Raw genomic sequence first — 26,935 nt, 5'->3', positions numbered from 1 at the left:
TCACCTTCATCAGAGCTAGGTATCTCTTCCAAGGTAGCAGGGGGCTTGGATACTGGTATATCTGTGCCATGGGGGATGGGACGAATTGCTGAATGAAGATTGGGGTATGAAATGGAATGCTTCCATTTGGAATTAAACCCTTTCACATCGCATGAACAAAAGTAACAGTCATCACTATGGTTCTTTTGCTCTCGCCATACCATAGGAATTCCATAACGGAAAGATTTTTTCTTAACCTTGAACCAGTTTTGGAGGTCCTCAACATACCGTTTGCACACTTTATGAGGCTCCCAAACTTTATCTTGATCTCCAATTTTTAGTCCAAAGTATGCAAAGTACTTTAGAAGCACAGACTTAAACTTGCTTAGCTTAAGTATATATTGCTGACCATCAGATTTTCAGTGCTATATTTTTTTTACATAACTCAGACAAACCCTTTAAGGTTTTTTTGGCATTTTATATCTTAAATGTACTTATGTGAATTAATTAATAGTAATTTGGACTTTAAATTTGGTTAAAAACCCATAATATAAAAAAATACCAATTTTTTTTTAAAAAATGATAAATTTAAAGACAATTTTGCATGTTGTGGCAAATCATGACATCTAGGAGTTTTTTCAATATTTTATTGGTTTTCAGCACACCAAAATACATGGAAATTAGATGAAAATAATCAAACAGCTTTTTAGTCGCAGACCTGTGATTTAGGGATATTAAGCTGATTTATATTACAAGGCTATTCCAAGAATTTCACCTACATACTATCTGGGAGGAACCTGAGAGCGTTACACAGATATGTATGAAACTTCATTTTTTGTGTTCCAAACCCAGAATCCATTTCCGCATATATTGTTGTAAAAATTCATTTGCCTGGCCCTTTGCAAACCTCATTGTTCCTTTTTAATGCATTTCCTGATGGCTGTCTGTGTAATGTGCCAGACCAGATCATGCTCATATGAAATTTTGGAGCTGTAGGAAAGAGTAAGACAATTTTGTACAGACAGGCATGTAAGAAGAATATAGTTAGCTCACTTCTCTTCTGCCTGAGAGGACAAGGATGGTATTTAAAGATCCACATTCACTCTGAGCATAGTTAGAAACTTTTTCAGCTGTTCCCATAGATCTATTGTGATGTCAGATGCTTCTTTCAGGAATGAGTGTGCATCTACTCATGCAAAATTCAGTTACATAAAATATAGAAAGAGAGAAGCAGATTGTTTCCCCCAATTATTCAGATTTGAGCAAGGTTTGTATTTTTTTAATGCTGCATTTTTATTTAACCTCTTCATTTTATATGCCCACTAGAAGGAAGCATTTGCTGAAATATCTTTATATATACTCTTTTCTTTCTACTATTGATAAAAGAAACCCATATCATTCTCCAAAGGGAAAGAAAGAAAGAGCAATTATATCTTTCCTCTTGCAAATTACCCTTCCTCTTTGTTCTGAGCCATAATGCAAATGAACAAAAGTCCTTCATGACTTTAACTTTCTGCTTGGCTACATGTTTCCTTTTTTGTTCTGTATTTGGGGTTTAGGAAAGCCAAGAAGTAGGGGAGAGGTAGAATACCAGACTGTGGAATTTCTTTTCAAAAATGTCTGTTCCTCTACAAGTGGCCATTTATTGCTGTTGTACTAAAAAAAAAATCTACTGGCATAGTGCAACATGTTCCACAGCAACTTGGCTGAGGAAAACATGCTTTTTCTTGCCGTGTGCTGATTCTAGTTTAGAACCCTGGAAATGGAGAATGGAAATGACAAAAGCAGAGCATGCTGTAGTTCCCTTTGAACAGAGGAGCATATGTTTAGATGATATAGAAAACTATATACTACATCTGTTTTAAATATACACCAATGACTGAGCTTCTAATGAAGCTGCAGATGTGATTATTTCAGCCTGAAGTGCTTCATAGTGTACTATCAAAAGTCAGATTGTGAAAAACCATGTATCACCCTCCTCTGGAGGACTTGATGATAGTTAATTGAGAATTAATGAATCTCTATCTTGTTTTAACCTCAGCATCCAAACAGAGAAGGCAGAATTTGTCAGCTCTTGCGTAATGCAAACAGCCTATTCAAAATCCCTATGATTTTGGCTAATTGTTTGGCAAAATAGCCAGAGGATAATGTTTGTTTCTAAGTTAAATTTCTATACAGAATGCAAATCCAAAATGCATAAAGAACTAACATAATCTGACTGCATTTAAAAGATAAAGTTATGTAAAAGTCGGAAAATGTCCCAAGATACGAAAAAATTGAGATCTGGGGAGAAAAAAAATGAATAGATGCTAACTGTTAATCTAGGACTTGTAAGTCCATCTTTCTGCTTCTGTATATTTTATGTTCAACCTATTTATTATTGAAGTGTCATGGAACAACATGTATCTTTGCACACAGAAAGAGAGGATATTAAACCACATACTGTTATTTATCCATTCAGGGTACTATTTTCTCAGTTTTGGGGGAAAATATGCAACTGTTAGTCTCCACAGTAGCCTAAGCTAAATCAGCCACAACTTACTATGCAAATTATTATCTTCTGAATTATCAATCCATCTATCTTAGAGTTCAGTACCATTTATTTAAAAGTGTATGCTATATATATATACATACATAGATTCAGGCTTTTTTTCTTTTCCTTTGCATTGGTATTTCTTGTTCTAGTTATAAATTCTGGGTTCCTTTTAAAAACCCACATATCTCTCACTATTTGTTTGATCTTAATTTCATAAAATATTTCACTGAATTTGAGAAATATACCAAGTATTCTGTAAGACTCTAAGATAGGTTTGGCTTTTGGTTTCATTCTTTTGTACTGGTATGTGAAGCATGAAATCTGGCTGTCCAGGTTTACAGTCAATGTCTCATCAACTGGAAGCCTCTCCATTCAATGAATGTATTCTATATTCCTCATCACTTTTTTTAAAACAAAGCATTTAATGATTTCTGGGCCAATGCATGTTTTTTGTAATTGGGTTCTGGTGATGGGGTATCAATAAATAAATGTTTAAATTATTTTGGAATCGGAAAAAAACAATACGTGTGGTAGCTGGATTGTACTGTTAAGTTTTGAGTTTCACTTACAGACATGGTAATTCCTTAAAGTTCGAAGAATTTTACTATTGAGACTCATGGAATCTGGTTTTTAGACTTCTCACTGATGACTTGGAAGAGAGCACAGCTTAGTGATCCCTTCATGTCTATAATTAAAAGGTTTTTAAGTAACAAAGCAAAGTGGCAGTGCGGAAGAGAATCTTGAATGGTATTTTGAAAAATTGTTACCCTTTAGGGAATAATAGGCAATTTAGATACCCTCTCATCTTGCCCAGACCATTTAAGATATGCATAGGATGGGAAAACTACCTGAAATCATGATGGGCTGCTATCCTGTATTGTTCAGATTGCTTGCTGTTCCATCCAACAATGATTGATTGAGTGTGATTTTGAGTCAGGTTTGATTTATAACAACTTTAGTTTTCTTGGCAATATTTTCAGAAGTGGTTTGCCATTGCCTTATTTTTAGGGCTGACAAAGAATGACTCTGCCAAAGTCACCCAGCAGGCTACATGCTAAAAACAGGACTAAAATTCCAGCTTTCCATTTATTAGCCCAAACTGTCTCTTATTCAGAGACACATAAACTAAAATTCATTTATATTTGCTAAGAATCTACTCTACTAAATTCAGCAATTCATTGGAAAGGCAACGGGTCTTCAATATATGTTCATCTTATCACAATGGGTTTTTAATGGTTATCTGATGTTTATCTCTATCCTGGTAGATAAACAAATCTTTATTAGTTAAATATTTATTACAGCTGTGATTTTTTTAATTTGATCACAACATGAGAAACATTTTTGGCCTAAATTATTTCTTATGTCTGGCAAGACTATTAGTACCATATGCAAGTGGTATGAAAACAACAGCAAATTAATTTATTCCCACCCACCATGGTGGAAAACCTTACTGGTGTGGAGCCATATTTATGAATATGTTTAGCAATATCAATAGCACTTAGACTTACAGTATATGTCGCTTCACAGTGCTTTACATCCCTCTCTAAGCCTTTTACAGAGTCAGCATATTGCCCCCAACAATCTGAGTCCTCATTTTCCCCCCTCAGAAGGATGGGAGGCTGAATTAACCTTGATTCGAACTGCCAAATTGCAGGCAGCCGACAGTCAGCAGAAGTAGCCTACAGTAATGCACTCTAACCACTGCACCACCAAGGCTCATTTTTTAGAGAAATATACTACAATATATTTAATATACAGATTCATAAACTGTTTTCCCCTCCTGAATGCATTAAAATAAACAGGAGAACAACTGGAATACACAGGAACTTTTTCCATTCCTATCTTTATGCATGAGTTTAATCTCTTCTTCTTTACCATCTACTAAACCTCTCATCTGAGTAGAAGAGAAGACTTTCTCACCACTTAACAAACACTTCAGACATTGTTTCTTAGATAAAACACCTTTGCTCACCACTTGGCTTTCTTATTAGGACAGCAATAACAACTTTTTTAAAAAATCTATTATTTAATTTAAGACATTGGTGTCCCATACGGCACTGTTGCAGGATTCTGGAAATAGTGTTATTTAATTTCTCAATTAAAACATACATAGTTTATCTAGAATACATTTATGCTGCTGAATGGCAGATCACATACTCTGGACCAGCAACAGTCCCTCTCCACAGATCTGCACATAGGTTACATTAAAAAATGTTTAAGATGTCCTTTGTCTTCTTCTTCTTAGAATTGGAGAAACAATATTTTATGTAAATGTGCATTTGAGGGCACTTAGGCTTAATTCCCACACAAATGTAGGTTGGAAGATTTGACTTTCCTGAACTGACTAGACCAGGGGGTCCCAACCATGGGGCCTGCTACGGTGCTGCCGAAGCAGCGGGCAAGCACACAAAGATTCATTTGCACATGCATAAGATTTCAGTTGTGTGTGCAAAATCATTCCCTCCCCATTGGCAAAATTGCTGAAGCTGCTGCTGATGCGGGTCCACAAACCAAAAAGTTTGTGGACCCCTGGCCTAGACATGAGGGATTGTCTTTATGAGGAATCAAGAAACTACACAAACAATCTGGAAGGGAAAATAAGTGCAATGCAGAATGATAAAGAACAGAGCTTAACACTATATGAAGTACCTAATCCAGGACAAAGGATAACTTTTTGAAATGTCCAGATGGAATCTACTTACATTTTGTTTTTATGATGTTTTCTCTACACAGAAAGCACAAAGCGATAATATTCATGACTTTAAGAAAATTGAATATATCTCGAGGATAGCCATTGAAGCGAAGCCACAGAAGATAAATTATGTATGATTTACTCACACATTTGAAGAAGTAGAATGACAAAAAATTACCCAAATGAGAATTTGATCTAGTGAAAATGAACGTCTAAGATGAATAAATGACACCAAGCAGCCTGCTAGCTTAAGTAACACTATTCCCCACTGAACATCAGAGTTCAATGGGTGAATCCTTAAATCAGAAGAAAAGTATTGCTTCAGTCAGCATTGGACAGAGTTTTACTAACCCCAAGGGTGGGCTGATGCTACTTCCAATTTTGAACATTATTGTCCATAAGGTTATTTTATTTCTCCAGCTAACTGCTCATATCAAGATTGTCTGTCCTTTCTTCTTTTCTAAGCCAATTCATGTTCAAATGTTTAACATAGTCTAAACGAACAAGGAATTCCTGGCAAAGGATACTTTGGAAATGTGAAAACTGCTACTCTCTTTCAAGAAAGGAGGAGGATTCTAAGAATACTTTCCTTAAATGGCTCTGGGGAAGATTCAGTGAGCCTTCTAGTCTTTGGGCAAGTTGCTTCCCAAACGATTTAAGCTTCAAGGAAAGCAGCTATTTTAACTGTGTTTAGGAAATGGCTGCCCTTAGTGACTTTTATCTTGGCATTTGTTCAGTTATTAGCACTAGCAATAGTAACAGTTGTAGCTTTATCATTTGCTTATAATATGTCATAGTAAATCAATATAGTGATGGGTTTATAAAAACATCTCTCATCCAGAATCCTCCCTTACAAACTTGGAGAGAAGCACATTTAGATCATTTCTTTGCCTTGGTAGAATAGAGAGAAAGGGACATTTCCTACCTTTAATGTTCCATTCCTAAAAGAGAAGAGAGAATATTTTATTCATCTCAGCCTTTTCTTATAGTACTTCAGATTCTCTCATTATTTCTGAATTTGGTAGCTTTATTTCCAATTCCCTGAGTTGTTCTCCTTTAGCTACTTTGGTTATAACAAGGTCAGAGTGGTATTCAACCACTTCGCACCAGTTTGTCCAAACCAGTGGCAGAAATTTTTGCCCAGTTTGGAAATCCGGTAGTGATGGTTGGCTCGCCATGCCCCCAAACTGGTCCCCCTGTCACTAGTTGCTCACTCCGCCCATCTGGTCACCACTTGCTTGTGCTGCCTCTTTGCATACCGGCTCTTGCAAGGCAATGGACTTGCAAAGCAATGGGAATGCGCATGTGCGAAGAAAATGGCGGTAACAGCAGCCACTTTTTTCACCAACCAGATGACTTTTCAGATGCCTGCTGCCAGCCGCTGGCCTCTTTGAAAGCCAATATGCAAAGAGGCAGTGGCTGAGAGGCTTCTTTGCCAGCCAGCCACTTCCCAGCAGTGGCAGTAGATGGAGGCCACTGAAAACTCCAGTCAGCTTGCCTTCCAGACTGGATCAGCCACCATGGGAGGTAAGCAACCAAAGAGGCAGTGGTGGGGGAGGAAGTGGGGAAATGGGGGTGACTAGCAAAGGGAGGGTGGGGGTAAATAGGGAATAATCCTAAAAAATTCCTATCTTTTCCTGTGGCATGGCTAGGTGGGGGGGAGGGCAATGTGACTGAGTGGGCGTGAGTGATGTCATGTTGGCCACACCCACTGGTCACATGCCCCCCCACCTAGCCATGCTCACGAACCGGTAGTGAAAATTTTTGAATCCCACCACTGAGCAAGGTTATCTGTATTGTCTTAGACGGGCACATTTCTTCTAGCCAAGAAAGTTAGAAATTTCCAATACAGGAATTAATTGTGCAAGCTAACCATGCCTCCATTCTAAAAGATATCCGTATTCATTGATCTTCCTAGTTTTCCAAAATAAACCCATTTCCTGTCAATCCTCACTAACTATTATAGGTTATTTTAGAGATACAAAATAGAATTAAGTACATCATAGATTTTCTCATGATCTCAAAGACTGGATTACTCCAAGGATCAATGAGGCTGAAGGTTACAGTGTTAGATTAAGCCCCCCCCCCAAAAAAAAATACCCTTGGATTTAGTTCCCTATAATTTAGCAGTTCAATTTTTAAAGACTGTGTTAGTCACTTTATAGACTCAATGAACCATGTTAGGAATAAAAAATAGGAAAATGGGGAAAGAAGAATTACACAAAAATAGATGAATATCAAAATAAATATGCAAAGCTCGTATAAAAGTGTATTTTGTCAATGGATGGTGCAAGAACCAAAGTCTGTTTAATGTGAAGGCTCAATTATTAGAATGAAAAGTACAGACGAATAACAAAACATGATTTATTTCAAATCAAGATTATTATTTAATTCCTGCCTTCTGGAACATCTTACCCTCTAAAGAGAGATTGGCTGCCACATTCCTGATGTTTTGTAAAAGCCTCAAGACTTGGCTCTACCATATGGCTTGTGTGGAGCCAATGAGGGAGGCTTCATACTGGAGGTGGCTGATTAATTAAATTCAATCCCACTTCCACCTCCCCTTGTGCCCAGCTCCCCTCTTTGCTATCTTGTATCCATGATTTTATCTCCTATGTTTTTTACAGCATATGATTTTAATGTTTTTCTATGTTGTACAATCTCCTAGAGTTGTTGGATACAAGATGGCAACAAGTACATTTTATAAATAAATAAATAAATAATAAATTGACAGAGCATTCTGAATTGCTTTCGTCTAATAGAGATATCTCTTGAAAAGGTCTAACTATTCTCAAATGTGTTATGTTTTGAAAGATGATAATAATGACTTGCTGAACAAAAGAAAAACATAAACATACATTGCAGGTTTTGTAATTTATAAATATAAAATAAAATCTTCCTAATAATTAAATTTATTATCTGTTATTCACCAGATCGTGTAAATAGTTCATAGTTTATTTAATTTATAATTATTAATGTATAATGAAACTAACCTTTGAAACTCAAAAGGAAAGCTAAATAGGGTGTTAATTTAATCTCATGCAAATCAATATTGGTGAATTAAATCCTTGTTAGAACTACATAGTGGAAATAATTGCACAGTGTATATTTCCATTCCTTTTTCAGGACGGAATTAATTTACTAATATCAGATGTAATTTTTAGAGAGATGTTTTATAAATAATTTATCCATAATTAGGCACTGGTTGCATGTTGTAATTTGTCATGCATTTGCTCATAAAGATGATTCAATATCCATTCAGTTTTAAGGTATTCATTTCACACATTAATAAAATATCATTATTTTATGAGTGCTGAGATTCAAACAAATTGCTCATTCAAATATATGTGTGCCCATACACTATCCAATGTAGCCCCTTTTGAAAGTCTGCTCCTAGAGAAAATAATCCATCCATATAATGGTATAATTTAATCTATGATTCAAATCAAACAACTAGCTTGATAATATACCAACCTATAATATATAGGTTGGCACAGCGAATTCACCTGATTCTTTGCTGATGCCCATTGGGTCACTTATTACCCATTGAAACAATTTAATTACATGACATAAAAAGACGAACGATGTGGGCGGGAAAGAGAAATTATCTGACAGAAATAAGTAAATAATATTTTATTGACTTTTCAAAACCAATTATCAGGAACAAGCATAGCTGATTTTTTAATATTCTGATGAAAACAGCAATTTGAACTTTGCTTCTTTTTCCCCCTTACACCTATAAGAAAAATTCATTTTTTTAAAACTCTTATATTAAGGATTGTACAAAGTTAATACAAAGCGATATAGACAAAAAAAACAGAAAAGGAGAAAGAAAAGAAATGCAAATGCAAAAAGTTAAAGAAAATAAAAGAAATAAAATGGAAATAGAAAAAGATATATTAAGAAATGATTCACTCCTCTCAGTAACAAATAAAAGCAACTTTAATGTTTGCTCACCTCTTATAAAATTATAAAAATAATCCAATTCTTACTATAAACCTTCTTTTCATTCACAATTTAATATCATTGTCTTTTCTTTCCAAGTACTGGCAAAAAGTCCATAAGAGTTTACCCCTGATCAAACAAACAACTTTTTATTCCTGGTTGATTGATTGGTTTTGCTCTAGCCATCTCAATCTTTATATCATCATACAGTTGCTATTGTGGGGTTGAATCTGCATTTAACTTTCTTCCTCCCATCTCAAAATTTTTAGAAATCCATTTTTGTAAACCCATTAAAAATCTTTGTCCTTGGATTTTTCATCTCTTTACATAATTTGTATTTCCATTTTAATTCTGTTTCATAATCCACAATTCCTCTATTTTCCAACATTTCCATAACAGCTGGAATTTGTTTCACTCTTCACCTGTTAGTCTGTAAATTCTTCCATTTTACTCTTTCATTTTACCTCTTTTTATATTTCCTCTTTAGAACCTTTTTCAAGAAATGCATTAGCTGTAATTATTACTATTAGTTTAACTTTATCTCCCAATTCTTCAAAGAACCTTTGAAATGTATCTAGTGTCATACCTGTATCTGTCAATGTATGAGCTTCACTACTTTTCTTTCAATCATTCAAATAATAAAATATGGATTCTTAAAATAAAGAATAAAAAAGAGCCTTATTTCTTTCTTTTTTCCCAACTTGGAACTTTAATCTCAAATTTCTATAGAATCTCAACAATAATTTATAACCTGATAAACTAAACAATTTAGATTCCATCAAAATATCCTTTATTATTCATGTTATTTCACAAATCTTAGCAAAAGTTCCAATATTCCAATTCTTCTGGTTCCTTATTTTAAACTTTCTTGAATTACATTATTTATCTTTTTGTCCTTATTTTATATTTTAAGTTCTTTTAGTGGATGAAGTTTTACTCATTAGGTAGTGTGGGTCATTGCTGCTATCTGTTCAGTTCAATTCAGCTCAACATTGAGCTACAAATATTCTCTTTGCTCATCACAAGATAGTTTTTTAAAAAACATTTTGCTTAGAAGTTCTCCTTAACTTTGAAAACATATTTAGATCGTTGAACCACCCCATGTTCAAAGTAAGGTAGAGAGATCTAGTGTCCTTAAAGGCTCCACCAGGATTGAGAGTTTGATGGTTTTCCTTACTTCCTACTGCTCAGTCTGTGTGTTGACTGCTCTTCCAGGGTCTACTCAAAAGAATAGCCATCTGGAGCATAAGGGGCAAAACTCTGAGCCTCTCCTTACCTGGATATATTCTGTTAGATAAGTTCATCACTGATTCTTTGGTCTTGCAATGCATCATTTCCACTTCTCCAGAGATGTCTTAATTCACCAATGCCCTCACTCAGAAATTTCACCAATGGAACTGTCTTCTCCTTTTCTTCTATTTGCACCAGGCAGATTTGCCCATCTAGGATCAAAAGCAATTTGAGCTTCAGTATCTTTATTAATTGGGGGGGGGGGTATTTTGTGAGCCAATATTTTTCTCATGCATTCTGTGATATGAAATGAACCTGCACCTGCTAAACATTCTTTCACTTCTTGAACAGACTAATTTACTGGATGTTTTCTTGTTGTACAAATTTCTCCTTATTCACTGCTATATTGGGAATATGTGAGAAAATAACCAGGGGTAGGAGAGGAAAAGCATTCCTTGCAACAGTGACCACTTCCTAAAGTAGCAAACTGATCTACAGTATTGGTGAGGGAATGTAGTGCTGTTTGGGTGACAAAAATAGCCAGTCATCCGAAATAAAACTTCAGCTAATTAATAAGAGGCAAGCTTTCTAAACTATATCAGCACTAGAAAACTATGCATTTTGTCCTCTGTTCTTTTCAAACAGCTGATGACACAAATAAAGTAAAATGTCTGCTCTGTTGCCTATAAATCTTACCTGCCTGTCCACATTTAATTCTAGAATACTATTAAATATTCTAAAGTGGACTAAAATGAGGCAGAAACACAAATCCTATTGTGATTCTACATATATTAGTCCTATATACTATATTCATCAATGTTCCTTTTTTAAATGTACTCTTGTTTGATTCTACTGATATATCCTAGTTACCAAAAAGCAAATGAAGTATAAATCACATTTCACACAGATGTTTTTATCAGTTCTTAGCACATTTAAGAGAATTAAATTTCAAAGCACATAGTAAGTACCTGGAAATTGGCAGAAATGCCAAACTTTTAAATTTTTGTCACAAGACTGGTTTTAAAGCGTCTACCAACAGAAATTATTTGCAATAGCAAACAATGTAAGTATTCAGTGACAGAGTTTAGAGTACATTGATCATGGGTATCTTTTGCAGAGGGTAGATGTCCAGACATTTCTAAGATTTTGAATACAGTATGTTCTGCAATCATTTCTTCTTACAATTTATTTTCTTTCACCTCCTCTCACCTGTTTTTCCTCAGCTCCTTGCGGTCAAACGAAACTAGAGAAGATGGTAAAATAATTCAGCTTCCTCCCTGCAAACCAGGAGCATGGATCGTTCCTGCCATAATGGCTTGCTATCTTTTGGTTGCAAACATCCTTCTGGTGAACTTACTGATTGCAGTTTTTAAGTGAGTTGATAAAATATTATATATTTCTCCTCCATCCACAGCAGCAATGCCAAACTTTAGTATTTGGCACAAGACCTGACTTAAAGCATTTACCAACATAAATTATTTGCAATAGTAAAAGATGTAAGTATTCCATGACAGAGCTTTAGAGTACATAATCATGGATATCTTTTGCAGAGGGTATATGTCCAGAGGAATTTGAAATACAGATGTACTACAGGTACTACAATGGCCAAATCCTGGAAAACCAATCAAACAATTCATTCAGCACCAGAAGTGGGTTCCAGCTTCTACTGCTGGTTCGCTCATGGACGTGCATGCGCAGTAGGTTAAAAAAACCCAAGATGCTGAACCAGTCCGAACCGGTGGGAACCCACCTCTGTTTAGCACCCTTGTAACTTTGAAAACTAGCCACTGAACAAGTTGTCATTAACTGCAGACTCTCCCAAATGTGCTTTTTTCAAGAACTAACTGGACTTTCTGGCTTTTCTTTGAAGACATTTCACTTCTTGTCTAAGAAGCTTCTTGGATGCTTCTGGAAGAAATTTCCAGAAAGTCCAGTTGCCTCTTCAAAAAGCACCTTTGAAACGACCATGACCTGGATGAATGAGGATCACCATAGACATTAACCACGGACTACTATTCCTGTGATTGCATGACTATTTCTATAGGCACTATGTATGCCTTGACAAGATGTAGCTGTTTTAAAGAGTTGCAGACAGAGGCTACATTTATGCATTCTGAAGAAACTTTGTCCAGTTCTACAGCACAAAAACCCAGTTATACAAATAAACATATAGTATAAAAGTTGTGATTGTGTTATAGGTAAATTCACTGTGTTTCATATTCAATCAGCTTTAAATTCATAAACTGATTAAAAATCGATGGAACTATATTTTACTTCTGAATAAGAAAGCTGTATTTTAGGGTAAAATTTAATCTTCCCAGCTAGAGATGATGAGGAAAACAATGAAGATTCCAATTTATATTATTTTAAATATATACCTCAAGATAGCTTTAAGTTGACAAAGTCCAAAAAGTGCTCCAAAGAGGCAATAACCCTTGTTCCTCAGTCCATTTTCTTTTCAGTTATTTGGATGCATCAAGCAGTGGAGAGCAGATTGAATTTTTAAAAAAGAACCTCTATTGAACACTTCTTCCAATATACATGCCTCAATCAACTAATATCAGGAGGTGTTTCCTGTTCTATTTCCTATCCTAGACTATTTTCTACCTGAAGGAGTTGGCATATTGAAGATATCCTTTAAAGATAAAACTTTCAGGGCTGATACAAAGTTCGCAATTTTGAGGTAGAGGTGCAAGGCGAGTATTAGCAGCCAAATAGTTTGGTAATTACAGAATAAGCAGGGCTCTCCAGTAGTGTTTCAATGCAGTAAGCCTGCAAAGGACACCTGGTTTATTGACAAAGACATGAGTTAAAATACTGAGTTGTACTCTCCAGTTATCTATCTCAGTAAGGAGGGACAGTCTTTCTACTGGATGCCATCCAAACAAGATAGTCACCTCACAATTTTTCCCCAAGTCCAGATTTAACTCAGCATTTCAGTGCCTTTATTTTAACTTGAGGTCCTCTGGCTGTATAGTGAAGTGGGAAAGAATGGAGGTTGTGGTGGTGTTGCATCCATGCTGCTGAAATAACCTAAGATGATGCCAGTGCTAATCAAAGGAAAATCTTGGAAACTTGGTTCTTATAGCAGTTACATTTAAATGCCTAAGTGAATAGATATTTCTTTTAGAAGTAGACTACCTCCTAATATTTTTATGCAGAAATCAAAAATGTTGTATATGAGTAAAATAAACAGTATAGCAATGTAAACATAACAGATACAGTTATGAATAGTCCATCGAAAAGAGTGCTGGAATTGACCACAGATGCTAATTGTACATACACTCTAAAATTTACTGTTTTTCAATGTACAGAACAGATCCCAAAGTTGCATATGCAAATTTCAGCTGTTTGATCAAAAGCCTGTTCCTTTTTCTATTCCTATTTCAGCAACACGTTTTTCGAAGTTAAGTCTATATCAAACCAGGTATGGAAGTTTCAGAGATATCAGCTTATTATGACCTTCCATGAAAGACCAGTCTTACCCCCTCCACTAATCATCTTCAGTCACATGACCATATTTCAGCACATATGCTGTAGATGGCGGAAACACGACAGCGATCCAGATGAAGCAGACTATGGGCTCAGTAAGTGTCATAGGATTGTGCAGAATTACTTGGACAAAGCCATTATGCTTCATGAGGGCATTGGCATCACTTAGATACAGGACCACCTAGAAGCAAACACTTTCGGATAAGGCAGGGGTGTCAAACTCAAGGCCTTGGGGCTGGATCCAGCCCAGGGGGGCCACCTTGGAAACATTGAAGGACTGGCCCATGGTACCTCTGCCAGTGAAAATGGAGCTCAGAAGGGCCACCTGCACCTCTCCCGAGCTCCATTTTCGCTGGCAGAGGATTGCAGGAAGCTGTGGTAGGTGAAAACAGAGCTCGGGAGCCCATTTTCGCTGGCAGAGTGCTCAGGCCACCACAGGTGCCCCTGACACGAGTGATGTTGAGCTGGCCATGCCCACCCTGGCCAAGCCCACCCCAGCTCCCAAACACAACCCTGATGCAGCACTCAATGAAATCGAGTTTGACACCCCTGAACTAAGGAATACACAACCAAGAGGTATGCGTTGTTTTGTAGTACAGCAGCTTGTGGGATACTGTACATTTGGAACTATTCCTTAGTCATAGCCTGCAAAGTGAGTTTTGGAAATCTAAAGCTGAAAGCAAATCTGTTGGAAGCTGCATCCATCATCATAGAATTACCTTTGAAGGTAAGCAACATTCTGCAAAGGACAGAAAAAGAGTAAGGCATAGTAAGCAGAAGAAATTAAAAGCAAGAGATAAAAGAAAGAAAGATACTTAATTAAGTCTCATTTCCATCATCATTCACTACACTTTTCCATATCTTTATATCCTTGCAAAGTATGGCTGCAGCATCCATTAATAAATTATTACATTGTCTTTTGTTATTTAAAATTCTTACCCTTTGTCCATTTGAGAAATCATCAATTCCATCCAGTCTCCTCAGTTTTCTTCTTCTCAGTACTTTTCTTTTATATCATCATTTTGCAATTTATTCATTCTCTCTATGTGACCAAATTGTTTGGATTCTTGACTAACAATAGAACTTCACCTGCATTGAAAGTATGCAAACACTCATGACCCCAACCAATACATTTCTAATGTAACTACCACCTTTTCCCTATGTATTTATCCATAAATACATTAAACAATGTAATGAGCATCATGTGTACTTGTTTTGTATTGGATTAGGCCTATTTGGTTTATCATAAGCTTTGTATATGAACAAATATACAATAAACTTCTCACATTTCCAGTTTTCTTAATGTTCTGTACACCTCTTGACCAATATAAAACCACGCTATGCTAAATCAATTTTGTTCATTGTCTCCTTATATTCTCTCAATCAGGTTCTGTCACTTTTTCAAGTGTCCTTAACAAATTAATTCTCAAATCATTTTTGCATTCACTTTTGCTACATTTTCCCATGTATTTCCTATGAGAATAAAAACATATCAAGTATGAGGCATAGGAGCTTTTTTCGCACATTCACATTTACACTGCATATCTACTTAATAAGCAAATTACATCCATATATTTAGCATTTCTGCTGTTATATGTGTGCAGTGCTATCATTTTTCACACCATTTGTGTTTTTTCATCAGTTATTTCTTAAAACAGTTGTTTCAGTTTTAATTAATATTGCTGTACAAATCTCTCAAATAGCATTCCCTCACTCCAGTTTTACCTCAAAAGATTTCATCACTTTTGATTATTTAATTTCATAGTTTGATAGACAAACCATGTATCCAGACCTAACTCACCTATTATCAGCTTTGTGGTTTTTCACCATATCCTATGTATATAAAGCATGTGCATCGATGGCAAAGTCAGAGTAAAACAGGTTGCAATTCCCAGTCCAAATATAATTTCCAAAAAAATTCAAGACACAGAATCAATAATATTTCCTTGGCATGAGCATCTAACTGGTCTCTAGATATTACAAAAGAGGTGATTTTCTTTAGGCTCATGCTCAGACTTTGAAATTTCTTATTTTCCTAATTTGGCCTGCCTTCAGGTTTTGTTTTGTTTTTGTTTTCTGTCCTTTGTCATTATGCACAATCATTTCTATTTTCGCACATGTTTTCTAATTTGATGAAAATACTCTTTTAAAAAATTCTCAGACATTGTATCTTTATCTTATCTGTTTATTTCTTTCTTTATTATGTTTTACTTCATTGTATATTACTGTTTCAACATTAATGCCAACACTAGTACAGTGGCTAAGGAATTGGGCTAGATATAGGTAAATCAGGTTAGGTCCATGCTCAGCTGTGGAAGTTTCGTGGGTATAGAGGGAATAGGGAATGGCCTTAACAGACAAAAGAAAGAGCTGATATCAAGACTCCAGTCAGATAAGTGGGCCTCGAGCCTAGGCCAATAAACTAACTTGAGAAAAATGTCTCAGAGAAACTACTCACTAGTTTACACAAGGGGGAGCACATTGCAAGATTTTGTTAGTGTTACATAAAGGTAGTTCTGACTTACATGACATTGATTTCTTACTCTGGACTACCCTGTAGGGTTGATTCTGGGTGACTTTGGGCCAGTCATTGTCTATCAGCCCATCTTATCTCACAGAATAGTTGGACGTGAAGATGAATTCAAACATATAGAACTAATTCTTATAATGGAAAAAACATCATACAAATTGGGCTCTGCAAAGATGAAGAGCAATGAATACCAGTAACTCCATTGCAGTTACTTTGCTTGTCTACTAGCAATCAGAAGCCCTGCCAGTACCTACAGAGACGTACTGCTCCCAATGTCCTTAGTGCTAGGACAATTTAGACATTTTCCTATCTCTATCAATGCCGTGTCCGAGATTGTAGAGGGTCAAAGAAGAAGAAATAATGGAGTCAAATACCACAGCTGGGGTATCTAGATAAGTCTGACATAAATTGAAAAATGCCTGGCAGGTGGGAGTTAGGGTACAAATTTGGGAGAGCAGAAGTAGAGCTACAAATCTGAGACACATCAAAATGGTCTACATATGAAGTTACATATAGTGAGGATTTCAGTTGTAAAAAAATTAAAATAGGCAGTGCTCTATACTTACAACTAATTAGTTATTGACTGTTGTTTATTGCCTTGTATGTCTCCTATAGAACTTTTTATAACAGATGAACTGAAGAAGGTTCATGATTTTGAAGAACAGTGCATAGAAGAATATTTCAGAGAGAAGGATAGATTAATTCTTCAGAGAGAAAGGTGCGCATTTGTTGTGTTTGAACAATGTTGTGAAAAGTAGTGAATCATAGAATTTTCATTTTGTTGTTTTAAAAAAAAAAAAGTGGGTTTAAAAGTTTCACAATATTTATTGGCTGCAAAACTAATAGTAATCAAAAGATGGTAAAACTATTTTGGAATGTCATAAAAGTGGTGTTTATACAGAAAACCCTTCCACAAAATTAAGCATATTTCCAAGTAAAAATCCTTGGTTAGATTACTTGGTTAAGTCTGGCTAAAATAGAGATCTTAATCATCAGTAGAACATAAAGTCTAAAACATACCTAGAATACAAAAATATAGGTTTAGTTGCTATGTGTCAAGTCTTTCTTTATCCTATTATCAAATTGGGGAAGGTGAGAACAAAGCATGAAATACATGGAGGAAAGGGCTGTTTCTGACTCCAGTGCAAGTGACACCCAAATCTCCTCCCCATATGCATGGCAGAATCCTGGCGGGGGCAGGGTAGGGGAGAGATCTCATCTGATTGGGCCTTTGATCTTATCCAGGTCAGGTATTTCCTATGCATATCCCACTTTTTTTTCTCTTTCTTCTTCTTGGTGAATTGGAAATCACCCTGAATCTCAGACTCATTTTTTGGGTAGAACATTGGGTTGTGTGAAGTCTGCTTTTATAAATAATATAACTGAGGGTTGAGGATATCATGACACCCTAAATTTATTTCTTCAGGGATCACTTGTTGCCATATATTCATTTGACAAGAATTAGGCACTTTCCAACTTCCTGGCAGTTTTCAAAATCTGTATAGCTGTGCAATTTTAGTGGTTTGATAAATCAGTTACTACTTTCTATAGGTTTGTAATTACTAAGGAGTTCGCCACATAAAACCCATAGAATGGAAATATTTCTATACCACAAATCAATATTTTTGTCTTTGTGCATGTGAGCCTGCATAACATACAGTAGATCTGTAAATCTCATGTTTACACATTTTAAATCTATAAAATTTATATAGAACAGCTCTAAAAGCCTGTATTTTAAGATGTGTAGATTATTTTTTAAAAAAGGACATCAATGAATCTCACAACTTTAATCAGGAGCAAAATGCAAATTCTTGTTTAAATATGTGTTGATAAAATCATTGAGGGGACAAGCAGTAAATGGATTTATCGTTCCAGTTACCCAGTAACCTATTTTAATTGTTTATTTTTTAAAAGAGGATTTTTTTAGTGTGCATATCAGTATTAATAGCATATTTACATTATTATCAGTTTTCCTGATTAAGTAAACTGGTTTAGAAATAACTAAGCTAACCTGCTTGCCCTACTGAATGTTATCAAAACATTTTTTTCCCTCTCTTCTTCCTGCAGAGTAGAGAATATGGCAATGCGATTAGAGGAAGTGAACGAACGAGAGCATTGCATGAAGGCCTCGCTTCAGACTGTAGATATACGGCTTGCTCAGCTGGAAGATATGATTGGGCGAATGGCCACAGCACTGGACAAAATCTCTGGCGTGGACAGAGGAGAGACCAGTAAGATACGGTCTCGAACATCTTCTGACTGTACTGATGCAGCTTACATTGTGAGGCAAAGTAGCTTCAACAGCCAGGAAGGAAACACGTACAAACTTCAAGAGAGTATTGATCCCACGGGAGAAGAATCAATATCCCCCACCTCTCCAACGTTAACACCTCGACTGCGAAGTCACTCCTTCTATGCGATGAATATGAAGGAGAAGGGTGGGCTTGAGAAATTTGAAAGTATTTTGAAAGAAAGGTCTCTGAGCCTTCATCGTGCCACTAGCTCTCACTCAGTCTCAAAGAACCAAAAGTTTCATTAGTGCCTGTAAGCACTTTGTCTATTGCTCCAGATTCTCGGAGGCCTTCCTCTTGCATTGATATATGTGTCTGCCATGGACGAGCTGCAGTCGGGAATAGAGCCCCTGGACAGTTCAATGAACATCCTTGGGACCGGAGACCCCACTCTTCAAGCTCAGATAACTTCCAGTGTTCTCTCGAGTAGTGCTTATGTCAGTGGTACCTCTGGTGATAGAATCTCAGGCAGAAGTATTGAGTATGAAGAGCCTTCTTCACTGGAAACAAGGGTGCTTTCTTCAGATTATTCCCAAATCACAGACAGCCAAAACCCCTGGGAATTGGATCCCCCTCTATATCATACCTTAGAGCGTTCTAAAAGTAGTCGATACCTGGCTACAAGCCCCTTTATTTTAGAAGAGGCACCTATAGTAAAATCTCAAAGTTTTATGTTCTCTCCTTCCCGGAGTTATTTCAGCAGTCTCGGAGTACCGGTCAAAACAGCAGAGTACACTAGCATTACCGACTGCATTGATACAAGGTGTGTCAGTGCTCCTCAAACCATTGCAGAAAGGTCAAGCTTTCCTGGGACCCATGGAGATAAGATGGATGACTTGGGATGCTGCCATCCAGAGAGAGAAGCCGAACTAAGTCACCCAAGTTCTGACAATGAGGACACTGAAGCCAAAGACAAAAAAGCAGTTTCCTTGTCACCTCAAGATAGCAATACATCTAGGACCTTGTCTAACAATATTCTGCTTCCTAAAATAGAGCGGGCCAATAGTTATTCTGCAGATGAATCCAACTTACTCTACGTGCACACACGGAAAAGCTACTCCATCAGTGACAAACTTGATAGGCAACGCAATGCGGCCAGCCTTCGAAATACATTTCAGAGGAGCAAGTCATCCAAGCCAGAAAGTACAGGAGACACCTTGTCAATGAGAAGACTCTCTAGAACAGATGCATTCCGGAGCTTTGAGAGCAAATATTGCTAGAGATGACATCTGCTCTTTGGTCCTTCTCTTGAGCAGAATGAAGTAACCTCAGATTATGATGCGTCAGCAAAAAGCTGGCTTCTACCACCAGTCGAATTAGCCCTCTTTAATCTCAGTGCCAGCCACCGAGATTCTGCCTCTTGACCCAGATGGCATTTGCACTTAATAAGGGGTGGGATGGGTGGGAGGGAAGATTTTAAAGACATTATTTTTTTAAAAAAGCTTTATGACATCGTGCATAAATGGGTAAATAGTTTAAGAAATCTGCCTTTCCAAATAGAAATAGTTTTTTTTTTAAAGAAAAAATAACATGCATCTAAAGTGGATGTTTTAATTATGATTCTGTTGTTTACATCAGTACATTTGTGATAATTTAGGAAGCAGTATCTTTGAATTGCATTATAGAAGACAAACCTATCAATTCCCACTTTTCACTCTCATGGTTCACACTTTTTTTGTACTGACAACTTGTAGTGCCACAAATGTTATTTTTCAAGAAGGGAAGTAAAAAGATGCCTTTTATATAGCAGCATGAAGGAAAGGGGGAAATTTATGTAATACATTATCATGTGGTTCCTGTATTAAACAGGCTTTTTCGCACAGCTGACCAAGCTCAGGAAGATTGTAATTAAGTGGAATAGTAAATACTTATTTTTGTAATTACATCTATTAGTTTAGAAAGAAGTCCATGGAGCCTCCTTAAAATGTTACACGAGAGGATGAAAACAGTCCAGAGGCAACATTGTATTCTTACTGTTCTGTACAACATTTCTATCTTCCCCCCCCCCCCCAAGTGTTTGGATTTCATTGGACATATTTGCATTTCATTGCTCTTCTAATTGTTCTACCATTTATTTCTGGAGGTATTGAATGATGATATTATCTGAAAATATTAAAGGATTGAGAGGTTAGTTAGCGTAAGTGAAATTAAGACTTCGGATTGTTTCAAAAGCCATTCTTTTAAGTATGCTTCCATTGTCTAGAAGGGCAAAGGGAAGAGATTTTATACCATGTAAGAGTGGAATGCGGAAGTTTCATTGTCCTCAGGTCTACTCCTCAATAAGTTTGCAATAACCCTCTTGGGTGCAAGAATTAAGCATGGCTCCTAGAGGATAATAGGCAGATGGCATAGTTATGGAGTTTCAATTTATGTATCACACTCACATCAGTGATATTTTAGAAAACATTTTAAGAATTAATTTGAGTTGGCTGTCTAAATTCCTTTTTTCAATTTTAAGCATTCAGAATAAATCTATGTGTGAAAGCAGTCTTCCAAAACAGGATAGAGCAAGGATACTCTCCTTTGTTTTGAGTCACGGCTCCTGTTAATCCCAAAAAGTTTGGCAGGGATCAAGGAATGTGGATGTTCTCCAGAACTTTGGAAGGTACCACAATAAACACAGAACTCTGAGAGTTTCCAAAGTCCTAATTTATCTGACAGCAGCTGGGGGCAAAATACAGCCACAGATCTTATTGAAAGCAGCTGTGCATTGATTTTAGTTATAAAATGTAATGCACATTGCCCCACTCAAGTGACTTTCATGCTATTCTCCATCTTCATTATCTCAGCTATTATTCTAAGGCCCAACTTTAATTAAATTGTTGTAAATAATTGCACAATGCACATTTTTATTAGAGCTTGTGTGGTGTGTTAGATAAAACTTTTCTACAACAAAGAAATATGGTGTGCAAGTAGATGTTTTAGTCATTAGCCATTCTTTTTCAAACATGTTTCCTAGCTCATATGGGATTTCAGATCCATGCACAAAATGGTGTCTAAGAAGGGTTTCTTTTTACTTTTACTACTAATGCCTTTTTCATACTACCACAATCATTCCAGATTTTGCAAGATATGAAATAATCTTGTATAATTTTGAATAGGGTCTCTAAAAGTAATTCATTCAAACAATATTTCAATGACCTCAGATGAAATAGGCCTATTTTAAATAAGTCAAAATGTATTATCATTCTTGCTTATTTCTGCTTTGGACATAAGCCCAGACTAGATCAACGTTATTCTCTTAAACTACTGAATTATTCAATTTCATTTGCGCTGACTGTGTGAAAGAACTCCTAAGTGGATTTATAAAAACAATTCAAATCATCCTTTGAATTTTACTGTTTGCCTTCAATGACAATGTCTTGACCTACGGTAATGATAATGTATGGGTCCTAGCTTGATAACAAATTGACAAGCAGAACTCCTAGTATCCCTAGTGTGACAAAAGCCAAATTCTGGCAGGAGTGCCAGCATTTATACTTTTTTAACGCAAAAAAAATAGCCGTTTCTACCAAAGCACAATCTACATGCTTCCTGGGAATGGAACCTATTTTGAAATACTTGCAGACTTGTAAACAAATGCAAAGGCATATATTGTGGCTTTTGTTAAGAAAAGTGTATTTGAATGTGCATTTTTCATAAATTACCATGGGTGTTTTGCTGTTAAAAATCACAGAAAAAGAAACATTGTTTAGTACTATGGTTTTTTTTACTATTTAAATATTCCTTAATGTCTATGGAGATTCTTGGTCATCCAGGTCCTGGTTATCCCAAAGGTGCTTTTCCCAAAAGGCAGTTGCCGCTTGGAAAAAAGCATCTTTGGGATAAAATATTCCTTGCCCACAGGAACAGAAGGCAGGAATCCACAGAATCATTGGAATTACAGAGAATAATTCTTAGGAAGTATACCTATTTTAAAATCATATCTCATTGAACTTACAGTTTATACATATGATAAAAAATGTACTCTTTGTATAATTTATAAAGCATACTTTAGCATTCCATTTTAATCACCAGGACTGATCGTGGATATTATGTCATTTACCCTCTTATCTTCTGCATTGAAAAAGTATATACAGGATCAGTTAATAGTTCAGAATATATTTTCTGTTAAGATATTCATAAATTGAGATGCTGTATGGAACTTAGAATACAGCATTAGTAAACTAGAGGTTGCGCTCTACAGGAAAAATTATTATGGAATTATTTCCATAAGCTATCAAACAGCAATAATTGAACACTAAAATGCTCATTTCTGCATAGTTGATGCTGCTAACTCAAGAATAAGTAAGCAAATGAAGCATTTTCCTGCTAAAATAAGCAACTTTTCTAGAGTGTGGAAACAGATGTACCCTTATTTTCATTTTTTTTAAAAGATTGTATTTATAACAAGATAAATGAACACTGAAACTAGTGATGTGAATGTTCCCATTTTCTCTAAAACCATGATGGCTCTTTTGATACTCACTTGAATACTTCCTGTGTTTCAGAATGTGCTCTGGATATCTGTTTTTAGAATCCTGTATGGTATGCTGTATTAGCCTCTAAAGTAAAAACATCAAACCATGCAAACTTTTAATTCATAATCTGAAATGTTATCTAAAATTACTAATTGCACAGCAATGGAAAAGGAAAGACAAAATTTCAAGATGAATTCAATTCAACATAGTGTAGTTACTTTTATACCATCATAATAATATCTGGATAAATGCTAATCAAGAATTCAGAATAACAAGAGGGCTACATTTACAAACTGAACAAGAGACACCAGAATATTCCAATGTTATTTTTTACATAATGGGATATTAGATTAACTTTTGGATCTAGCACTATATCAGGGAGGGCAACCTTTAGTGAGTCAAAGGCCACTTTTAACATGGGACAGGTGGGCTTTGAAAGCCACAACATATACAGGGCCAGATCTGGGTTTAGGGAGTGGCATTTTGGGATTTCCCTTCATTACTTTTTAAAATGTTTTCTATTGTGTTGTCCTTAATTTAGGCCTCGCACAACAGTTTATGTATGTTTCCTACCTGAAACTCTGCTGTCAGTTTGTAGCAATCATGTACAAAAAAAAACAACTACTACATGAGGCCCTGAAGTCAAAGTCTTTCCACCCCTGCAGTATAAAGTCATATATACAGCAATACAGTACTATGTTCGATAATAGGAAAGAAAGTTCACTGAACAATATAGGTCTGCTACCTAGCTTTCCAAGTATTAGCAGTTATTGGCCAAGGAATCAGAGTCTGTCGTCGTTGCTGTTAGGCTTCCGTTTATTTATTTATCGGCCGAGCTCCACTATCAATTCTGGCATAGCTTTTCTAGCCTGAATCTTCCAGATGCGTTGGGACTTTCTGACTGGGATTCCTGAGGGTTAGAATCCCAAAACATCTGAAGGGTGCTAGGTTAGAGAAGGCTAACCTTTGAGCTGGCATATATCCCTAATGAGCCACCAATAGCTGTGATACGTGCATTATGAGAATGTGAAAGAATAAACCTAGGGAGTTATGCAAAAGGCAAAAAGAACAACCTCTTTCAAGTAATATTTAAAACTCTGTTGAGTTAGCTGTTTGTTTACATATGCTGTGCAATTGAGGAAGCAGTGTACAGTATTTTTAAAATACTTTCTTCTAGTGATCCATTCTGTTATTTCCGGTTCAAGTGACGCTGTTCTATAGTTGGATATATCACCTGTCCTAGGTAGTGAATTATAGCACATAATTCTTTCACAATAATAACGTGATAATGATTGAAATAATTTCTTCTTCCTTAAATTACAGTCTTATTTTGTGCCTATGAAAATGCATGCATTGTTCCATTAATTCCTTTGGACTATTATGGGGTTCAACATTTCAATATTGCCTGCCTGTAACAATGAATCGAGTTAAAATGAAATAACAATTTTGGACTTTTACATTCTCTCCCAATATGTTCATTTTTATGAAACTGATTTTAATAGCACTTTAGTATTATATAAAATGACTTATAGAACAGTAGGGTCTTAAACCTACAGCATTTATGATTGAAATAATTATATATTTTGGAAACAAGGTACTTCATTGTTTGTTTTAGCATATGCCTGTTATCAAGTAGCAACAAGCAGCAAATTTATTGAAATTGTAACAATTGCCAGTAATAAAATAAAACCCATAAATCCATAACTGAAAATCATTGATATGAATCTTTCATATAACTTTTAAGTTTTGAGGAAGATAAATGTTTGCATATAAAGTAGGTTCTCAGGGTTTAGGTGGCTTTGGACACAAAAGCTGCAGGACAAGAGGCAAATGAATATTTTAGATTATGATAGATGTAGAAATGAAATATGTGCCACTTTGTAAAGCAGTGCTTACGTTGCCAAATGAGAATTGTATTGCACAGAGCTTTACTGACCAGTCCTAAAATATATGCATCACATAAAAACCAACTTAGAATAAGATTGCAAAAAAGGAATTGGCTGCCAATGAAATGTTTAAAATGATGCCAAGGAGGAGGGTCCTCAAATCAGCTGTTTTTGGGAGACCTCACTAAATGTTAGGAGATGGAATATTTTCCAGAAGAAGTTGGACTGAAGATAAATTCTAGAACTTCTCTTTAAATAGTAGTTTAGCAGTGCGACGGAAGGAAAAATGGATAAAACTTTTATTAGAAACTAACCCAGTGGTGGGATTCAGCCAGTTCAGGCTCACCAGTTGATAAATTGCTGTCTGGCCCAACCCTTCCTGCCTTGCCTCTTCCAGGACCCCGTTTTGGCTCCCAGGTAAGTGCAGGAAGGCTCAAAATGGGGCACGGGGCTGTGGCACAGCCCCCACAGCCCATTTTTGCTCCCATGAGGCTGCAGGAAGGCCCAAATGGGGTGCAGGGGGTGCACTTTTGCTCCCAGGGGGGTGCAGGAGCAATCCACATCCTACATTTCAGGTGAGGCATGCACAAGACAATATGTTGTGTAGTGAGTACTAACTTATCCCGTCACAGACCTCTGCCTTAGGAATTAGTATACCAAATGATTTGTTTCTAAATGTGTTTGGGTCCTAGCTTTATCTTACTAGCATTCTGAAAATCAATCTCTGTCCAATGTGAGAGTTACTTTTCATGATATTATGAAAACAAAAATGCAGACTGCTGTGCTTTCACAAAAAAAGGGCACGCTTCCAACCCTCTGCATAGAAAAAGACCGTTGCTTCCATAAATTGCCCACATACAGGTACTTCAACCTGTAGGGAAACTTGCAGGATCTTGTGGGACTCTTAGCCTTCTTTCTAGCAAGTGCTAATAATCAGACTTTCCTTGTTGTTATTTCCTTAATTGCTTCCAGTCCAAACTGTAAAGAGGGAAGGCTGCTCGGAGGAGCTGCCCAACATTTCTTTAAGCTGTGAACCTGAAGCAGGTCATTGTCTTTAATGCCTTGATCTACAGTTCCATGGACAGTTCTATAGATGTGCATCAGTAGAGCTACAAATTCCTTCTGGATTTGAACTTCCTTTGTGTTGCCTTGGCTAACAACAAGGCAGTTTGAGGTTTCAATCCATCCTGCACCTACATGGGTGAAAATTCCACTCAGGATTTCTCAGAGAATAAGCATAGACTCCGTTGCAAATTAGCACAGGTAACCAATGGGATAATGCATTATAGTATTTCTCAACCACAACAACTTTAAGATGTTGGTTTTGGGCTCCCAGAATTCCCCAGAGTGTTGAATGGAGAATTCTGGGAGTTCAGCTCCACCCATCTTTAATCTACTATAGGATTGAGAAACACTTATCTGCTATATTTGACTATCTTGGACCTGAATATCCCAGAGCTATTAATTTTCTGTTAAATTATTAATTAAATCAATCTATTAAGTTCATATTCTTACCTTTGGGGTATCACGTTGGAAAAAATTCTTATTCTTTTACCAGTGCATCTCCCACATATTTCTACCGGTAGTCCTCGACTTACGACCACAATGAGCTGAACGTTTCTGTTGCTGAGACATTTGTTAAGTGAGTTTTGCCCCATTTTGCAACCTTTCCTGCTACAGTTGTTAAGTGATCACTGCAGTTGTTAAGTTAGTAATACGGTTGTTAAATGAATCTGGCTTCCCCATTTGACTTTCCTTGACGGAAGGTTACAAAAGGGAATCACATGACCCCGGGACATTGTAACCATCATAAATACGACTGCAATTTGATCGTGTGACCCTGACTATGCTGCAATGGTCACTAGTGTGAAAAGCAGTCATAAGTCATTTTTTT

The 26,935-nt window shown here is 36.3% G+C and overlaps 1 protein-coding gene across 1 annotated transcript in view; it reads left to right on the top strand.

Annotated features, from left to right (window-relative positions):
* The window catches only part of TRPM3 (transient receptor potential cation channel subfamily M member 3), a 79,155-nt gene extending 60,212 nt beyond the window's left edge, over nucleotides 1-18,943 (top strand). The window contains exons 17-20 of the mRNA XM_032213837.1: nucleotides 11,652-11,755; nucleotides 13,773-13,969; nucleotides 17,020-17,122; nucleotides 18,472-18,943. Coding sequence (XP_032069728.1) covers nucleotides 11,652-11,755; nucleotides 13,773-13,969; nucleotides 17,020-17,122; nucleotides 18,472-18,943 — 876 coding nt within the window. The remainder of the gene's footprint in view (nucleotides 1-11,651; nucleotides 11,756-13,772; nucleotides 13,970-17,019; nucleotides 17,123-18,471) is intronic.
* The last annotated feature ends 7,992 nt before the right edge of the window (nucleotides 18,944-26,935 follow it).

Source organism: Thamnophis elegans, chromosome 3 (genome assembly GCF_009769535.1).
Source record: "Thamnophis elegans isolate rThaEle1 chromosome 3, rThaEle1.pri, whole genome shotgun sequence".
Taxonomy (NCBI): domain Eukaryota; kingdom Metazoa; phylum Chordata; class Lepidosauria; order Squamata; family Colubridae; genus Thamnophis; species Thamnophis elegans.
This window is presented reverse-complemented; position numbering and strand designations above follow the sequence as displayed.